At 38.7% G+C, this 7,962-nt stretch overlaps 1 protein-coding gene across 7 annotated transcripts in view; it reads right to left on the reverse strand.

Annotated features, from left to right (window-relative positions):
• Positions 1-7,962, reverse strand: part of ppp2r5ca (protein phosphatase 2, regulatory subunit B', gamma a) — a 181,578-nt gene that overhangs the window by 48,379 nt on the left and 125,237 nt on the right. For all 7 annotated transcript variants that reach the window (XM_043697390.1, XM_043697388.1, XM_043697387.1 and 4 more), the window contains 2 exons: positions 6,510-6,640; positions 1,899-1,958 (listed from right to left, as the gene is read on the reverse strand). In XM_043697390.1, coding sequence (XP_043553325.1) covers positions 1,899-1,958; positions 6,510-6,640 — 191 coding nt within the window. The remainder of the gene's footprint in view (positions 1-1,898; positions 1,959-6,509; positions 6,641-7,962) is intronic.

Raw genomic sequence — 7,962 nt, forward strand, 5'->3', positions numbered from 1 at the left:
GCGCTTCTGTGATGTTTCCTCCAGCATTTATAGTGATTTGTATCTGCCGCTTCCGGTTGTCAGTTCCAGCTGTCCGTTGCAGGACAAGCCAAACAGAGACAGCCAGGGAATTCCTAGAGGCATGGCATTCATCCACAGATTCAATCAATAAGCACATCGACCTGGACCCAATATACCGGCCACTGCAGCAGACAGCTGGAACTGACAACCGGAAGCGGCAGATACAAATCACTATAAATGCCGGAGGAAACATCACAGAAGCGCTTCACAGGAGGCTCCCAAGCACTAAGGATGTCACCTAGACAGGGGACGAAATGTCTGCAACACAAATTCCCAGCTCGGGAACAGTGTTTTAGCTTTCATTAATAGAAGGATCGAGTTACGGAACCAGGAGGTTATGCTACAGCTGTACAAAACTCTGGTGCTGCCGCACTTGGGAGTATTGTGTATAGTCCTGGTCACCGCATTATGAGGAGGATGTGGAAGCTTTGGAAAGGGTACAGAGGAGATTTACTAGGATGTTGCCTGGTATGGACGGAAGGTCTTATGAGGAAAGGGTGAGGGACTTGAGGCTGTTTTAGTTAGAGAGAAGAAGGATGAGAGGTGACTTAATAGAGACATATAAGATAATCAGAGGGTTAGATAGGGTGGACAGGGAGAGCCTTTTTCCAAGTATGTTGACGGCGAGCACGAGGGGGCATAGCTTTAAATTGAGGGGTGATAGATATAGGACAGATGTCAGAGGTAGTTTCTTTACTCAGAGAGTAGTAAGGGTATGGAATGCTTTGCCTGCAACGTTAGTAGATTCACCAACTTTAAGTACATTTAAGTCGTCATTGGACAAGCATATGGACGTACATGGAATAGTGTTGGTTAGATGGGTTCAGATTGTTATGACAGGTCAGCGCAACATCAAGGGCCGAAGGACCTGCACTGCGCTGTAATGTTTTATGTTCTATGTTGCAATTTACAACATCAAATCTCATCACTTTTTTGGGAAATACAACTGAAATAGTGGGCACGGTACCAGCCGCAACCTGCCAACCAGTATTGTGTTTTTAATTATAGAGTATGCATAATTCACATGTATTGCTATTCTACCCTTCACTTAAAAAAACATCTCATACATAGGTTGCATATAAAATTAAAAAGTACTTAGAGAACTGGATGTTAGTATTCAATGTTCAACTCCTCACCCAAGGAATACAAAATGGTATAAAATTCAACAGTAGCAAGTTTTATTTCAGTTTCTATTTTCAACTATTTCAAATGTATGTGCTTGCTCTTCAGTTTTAATTTTTTTTTCTTCCTTCCCCTTCTCAAGAAAGCATGTTTACATACTTTGGGATAGCTTTCTAAACTCTCATGTAAATTTTAATTTAGAAATATTTTATAAATCTCTCAGAATACATCCTCTAGTATTAAGCATCAACTTTACCATTTTAAAGATGTTAAAATCACTTGTATTTCCTGTGACTTTCAGCCTTCTTGACTACCTCTGCATGAAATATAATGCAGTTACTTGCTGTTTAACTGATTTGTAATGCTTTAAAGATCTTATCTACATTTAAGTGCAGAATATCTTTTTTAATATAAACACCTACTGGAATAATAAACCTCACCAGAAGCACATATATACTTAAATGCATTACCACATGGGAGCAAAACAAGTACATGCAACCTAGTTACATTTCCTTTTGATACACCACAGACCTATTTTTAAATATTATACTCAAACAAACTGTGATCACATGCACACTCTCTTCTGATAGTTATGGTGATCATAATCAATACTTTAACTCAATGTTCTTTGAAAAAACATAAGTATATTAATGTCAATTGTCATTTTAAATTTCAGAATAACTCCATATTGCTTGAAGAAAATAGCAATTACTCACCTTCCCAAAATTTCCAACAATTCTGCTATACCATTGTGATGCTCAGTTTCATAAATAAACCTAAGACCAATGAATTATAATATATTCAGTATAGAATCAAACTTAATCCTATTAACTAAACATTCAAGCTAGAACAGCAATAGAGAATTATACAATTATGAATTATACTTGCACATAAAGTTTATTCTAGAAATTAAGTTCAGAGGTCCAATTTCACCATGCAAGTAGGGAAACTGAAATTAATTATTATTTGAATGGGAAGTCAACCAGTTGTGAAAATGATCAACTTATAATAATATAATACCTTTAACATATTGGAACATGCCAAGGCATTCTCTACAGGACATGAGAAATATAACACTGAGCTACATTATGAGTAGAATCTTGCTGATGCATCGCTCATGCCATCACTCATTTATACCTCTCAATCGTCGATTCTCTTCACTCTCAAATGCCTGTCTAGCTTTCACATAAATGAATCTATATTATTTACTTCAACCACAGGCTGGAACTTTTTTCCACTGGAGCATAGGAGATTGAGGTGACCTGATAGACGTTTATAACATAATCAGAGGTATAGATAGTGTTGATGGCAGTTATCTTTTCCCTAAGATGGGCAATTTCAAGACCTGGGGGTACATTTTTTGGGTGAGAGAAGAGATTTAAATAAAGACTAAAGGCAAATTTTGTTTTAACCAGAGGATGGTTCGCGTGTGGAATGAATTTCCTCAGGAAGTGGTGGATGCGGGTACAATTACAATGTTTAGAAGACATTTAGATGGATATACGAATAGGAAATGTTTGGAGGGATATGAGCCAGGACTGGGCAGATGGGACTGGTTTAGTTTGGGATTACGTTTGCCATAGACTAGTTAGATCGAAGGGTCTGTTTCCGTGCTCCATGACATTTCCTGTGGCAGCAAGTTCCACGCTCACTATCTTTGGGTTGAGAAATTTCTTCTGCATTTGCAATTGGATTACTTGGCAACTCTTGGGCAGCATGGTGGCACAGTGGTTAGCACTGCTGCCTCACAGCACTAGGGACCCAGGCCCTTGAGCAAATGTCTATGTGGAGTCTGCATATTCTCCCAATGTCTGCGTGGGTTTCTTCCCACAGTCTAAAGATATCCAGGTTAATTGGATTGGCCATGCTCAGTTGTCCACAGTGTCCAGGTTAGGTGGGTTAGCCATCGGAAATGTAAGGCAATGGGATAGGTCTGGGTGGGATGCTCTTCAAAGGGTCAGTGCAGACTTGATGGACCAAATGGCCTCTTTCTGCACTTTAGGTACTCAGTGAGTCTATGAAACTCTTAATACTGATAGCCTCTAATTACCACAAGAAATATACACTCTATCAAATCTTTTAAGATATCTACTAAGAAAAACTAAGGGAAAACGCCTGTTGATCCATGACCAACCACACTTAAATGTTAGAACAGCATTCTCTCATATTGTTTCTAATCTGAAGAACACAAGGTCACAGAGTGCATGCCAGGTTAAGGACTTCAAACTTTGCCATTAAGGGCACCTTTATTGTACCAGCACAGAGTCCCGAAGGGTAGGGTTCACAGAATGAAACTGAGGTAACCAATATATGCGCCCACGTATTGTCAAACATATTAGATAGCACTATCAGAAGTGGATTCAGCACAAAACTACAAGATAAAACCCGGTCTCCACTGTATTGTGCCATTACCACTGTAAGTGGGATAGCGCAAAGAAAAATTTACATCTGAAATTAGGTACGAACCCGGCTGTAGGTGAACCAAATATGGCCACATCCTGACTTGCTACATTCCCGAATCCTTGATTACAATCCAAGCTAGAAGACCAATAATGGTTCAATGTAGAGTGTAAGAAAATCTACCAGGAGCAGTATCATCATAACAGCCTTGAATCCAAGCACTTTAAATGAGGAAGCAGAACGTCAGTAAAAGGAGGAAGAAAAAGGAAGCAAATCCTACACTTTGGGTTCTACTACCTCATGGAATGTCCTACTGCAGGTGTTCAAAGATCTGAAGATTTGGAATTGACTAGTTCTGTGCCATGGAGATACATGGCAGAGACTTGCATCCGAGCAGATGCTATTCTCAAATTGAGGAAGAGCTGATGATGCAGAGCTTCGTACTACATATGACTTAAAATAAGATATTATACAGTGCAACATGCACGTCAAACACCAGAAGTTATAGCCTACATAAACATCTAAATGGTTCTGCAACCAACAGATCCGAGGAAAATTCTATTGCTATCACATCACAACAAGAGTTGTGGCAATCAACCATGAAACAATCAAGAGAAAGCTTCATGAACATCCTCAGTCAGAGTGGAGCCCAGAATGCAATTCAATATAGAGGGGTGAAGTGCTTGCATCTAGCTTTGAATAGATGATCCTACTGTTTCCTTTCAATAGTTCCATTATAAATATTACATATATTGACTTAATTAGTTTACTAAATTTTACATTAAGTAACTTACTGCATTGAAAACTGCAAAAGACTCAAAATCCCATCTAAAATGTTGAAGACGTAGATAAAAGTAGCCACTCTCCCAGCCAAGCTGCTCTGATACAACTATGACATAATGCTGAAGATTGCCTAGGTATGTCCGAGATCCATGCTTGTGTGTTATATATAGATAAAAAAACTGCATGATTGTCAGCACATCAGCCTTCTCAATCAGTAAAGCAATGCAAGTCATCAATAATGCTGTCAAATTAACTATAGTCACCAATATCCTGCTTAATTCTCAGATTAAGTTCTGCTTGAATCATTCTATTTCAAATCTTATCAAACGCTTAACCTAGACATGACACGAGCTGGATGCCGGGAGGAATGTATTCTGTATGGAGGAATGTTATTTGACCAAGTATGTCGAACAAAAGCGAAATCAAAGAGGACTAGATTCTTACTGATGATCACTGTAGTTGGCAGAGGACAGTCATCCATAGCCTCAGCACAATTATGCACAAATTCCTCAGATAAGTGTGCATCCAATCAATTCACTTGTTTTATTAGATGATTTTTAATCCAAAATAAAGCTGATTTCATAATGTTTAGCACCAATCACAAATTTTCCAATAGTAAACCATTTTTGCCAGGAATCATAGAATCCCTACAGTACAGGTAGAGGTCATTTGGCTCAGAGTCTGCACTCGCCCTCTGAACAACATCCCACCCTATTCCCATAACTCCACATTAACCATGGCTAATTCACATAACCAACACATCCCTAAATTCTACAAGACAATTTTGCATGGTCAATTCACCTAACCTGAACTATGGGAGGAAACTCGAGCACCTGGCAGAAACCAAAACAGACAGAGGTGGAATGTGCAAACTTCACAAGGCTGGAATTGAACTGAGAGGCAGCAGAGCCACTGTACTACCACCAGATGGAATTCTGAGTTGGGCTGATAAACAGCAAGTAAACATTTTCAGCACAAGTAATAGAGGAAGTCCGAATGTATCTTCATGATTTTCAATGGTATCAACACCTTGGACCCCTCAGAAATCAGAAACCAGAAACCAAACCAGTCTTGTTATGTCATTATGATGTAACAAGAGCAACAGTACAATAATTCACCTTTACATTTCTAAAAATCTCTCCACATCTACAACACCACTTAGGAAAGTGATGGAATATCTGTTGCGCATCTGGCTAAGATCAGCTGCAACACTACTCAAAATAAGCAATATCATACAACACAGTACTGTTTGTTTGTTCAACGCCTCCCACTACTGGCACTTTGTAGCTGCATTATACGTGATCAACAGGTGGCACCTCTCTCTCTCCCATAATCTCCACAATTGGATTATAAAAGTGATAATGGTGATAATATTCTTGCTGCATTAAGTCACATTCAACTAGTATACCTACTGCTGCTAATTAACATCCTAAAATACTCTACCCACCCCTGTGGATCCCAGAATACTCTATCCACCATCATCATAGGACAAAACCCACCACGACCTCTGCAATGTAATTACAGATGGATAATAATTGTGGTCATGTATAGTCCACACCCCAAGATTAAAAGCAAAAGTCAGATTATACTGTGTGTGCTTTATTCAATTCTGCAAAATGCAAAGGAGCTTTAAAGCAGAGAAAGAAAATCAGAAGAGACAAGTTGATTTATGATATTGGACAACTGTGGCATTAGGAAACAATGGGCTTTAGAGTCTTGAAAGCCATATTAGAGGTATATAATAAGTTCAGAGAAAAATCTTTTAGGCTGAAACACTTGCAGAAGGAGCTCATTTCAGACTACAACCACTAGCAAGTTTCTTTTCAGAGTACGAGAAGCGATACAATAAAGTTTCAACTTTGATCTCCAGCATCTGCAGACCTCACTTTCTCCTCTTTTCAGAGTAATAAAGACATGAAAATTCTGGGATTGCTCAATGAACAGTTGAATTTTCTGATGGCAGGAAAAGGAATGCCACATAGCTTACATGCCCAGAAGTGTCCAAAGATGGGTGGAACAGATATGTTTTAACCTCTTAAGCATTCGAACAAATTGGGATTCTGATTTTAAAGATTACCCACTAGATGCCCAATTACTAATTAAAAATATGGAATACAAATTTACACAAGTTTTCAGTCACACACCTATAAAATATATTATTGATTTGTTTTCTGATATAAGCCCTTAGGCCCAAGAATTTTCCATAGATACGATGCAGAGTTGTTTTCAAGAAGTCTCGCTCACGTGGATCTTCACTGTCAAATAATTCTAATAGCTGTTGAAAAGAAAAAGTTAAAGTTAGATTGAAAGTTTATATATACATATGCACAATCCTGGCTAGGTAAGAACTATAACTTTCATTGGTTGAAAATGTTTGACAAATAAACAGTTCAGAATATCTTGGTTTTGGAGGCAGTTTGTGGCCACCCTTCAGAAGACTTGTCATTCTCTTCAAATTATTCATAATATTTCTTTTCTTACTAACACCAAACTACACAGCCAACAAATCTGACATGTCAAAGGTTGTACAATTGATGCAAATTCATCAGGTTGATCATAATCATGTAAATATTTAATTAAACAAAAAAAATGAAACTCCTATTGGGCAGTTGTCGCATTCCTGACTCTGGGCCAAACAGCCTGGATTCAAACAATAACTGCCATAGTGTTAAAGGTTTGGATGGTGAAGAATTTGTTAAATCCATTCAAGAAAACTTTCTTTATCAATATATAAATATTCCTTCTCTTGGGAAGGAAGGCAAAGCAAGTGACTGAAGTATTAGTGGGGGAACATTTTGGGACAAATGATCATATTACTAGTAGTTTTAAAAGAGTTATGGAAAAGAATAAGTCATCTATAAAAGTTCTTAATTGGAATAAGGCAAATTTTAAGGGTATGAAACAAGAATTTTCAACAACAGATTGGAGTAGATTGTTCACAAGTAAAGGAACAACTGACGAGTGGGAGGCTTTCAAAATTGTGATAACTAGAGTTCAGAAGCATTATGTTCCTGTTAGAGTGAAAGGCAAGGCTGGTAAGATTAGGGAACAATGGATGAATATTAGATATACAGTTGAGATCAGTTGAATCTCATGAAGAGTATAGAGTGTGCAGAGGTATTGTTAAGGAGGACATCAGGAAGGCAAAGAGGAGATATGAGATAGCCTTGGTGGATAAGGTTAAAAAGAAACCAAAAAGATTCTGTAAATACATTAAGAGCAAGACAGCAACTAGAGAGAGAGTCGGATCCCTTAAAGATCAACAACATTGTCTTTGTGTTGAACCTCAGAAGATGGGAGAGATATTAAATGAATAAAGCTAGGACAGACAGAGTCGTCATCTCTGGGTTGTTGCCGGTGCCACGTGACAGTGAGGCAAGGAATAGTGAGAGTGTGCAGTTGAACACGTGGCTGCAAGGATGGTATAGGAGGGAGGGCTTCAGGTATTTGGACAATTGGACTGCATTCTGGGGAAGGTGGGACCTGTACAAGCAGGACGGGTTGCACCTGAACCAGAAGGGCACCAATATCCGGGGAGGTAGGTTTGCTAGCACTCTTCTCGGGGGTTTAAACTAATTTGGCAGGGGGATGGGATCC

Source organism: Chiloscyllium plagiosum, chromosome 10, assembly GCF_004010195.1.
Source record: "Chiloscyllium plagiosum isolate BGI_BamShark_2017 chromosome 10, ASM401019v2, whole genome shotgun sequence".
Lineage (NCBI taxonomy): Eukaryota > Metazoa > Chordata > Chondrichthyes > Orectolobiformes > Hemiscylliidae > Chiloscyllium > Chiloscyllium plagiosum.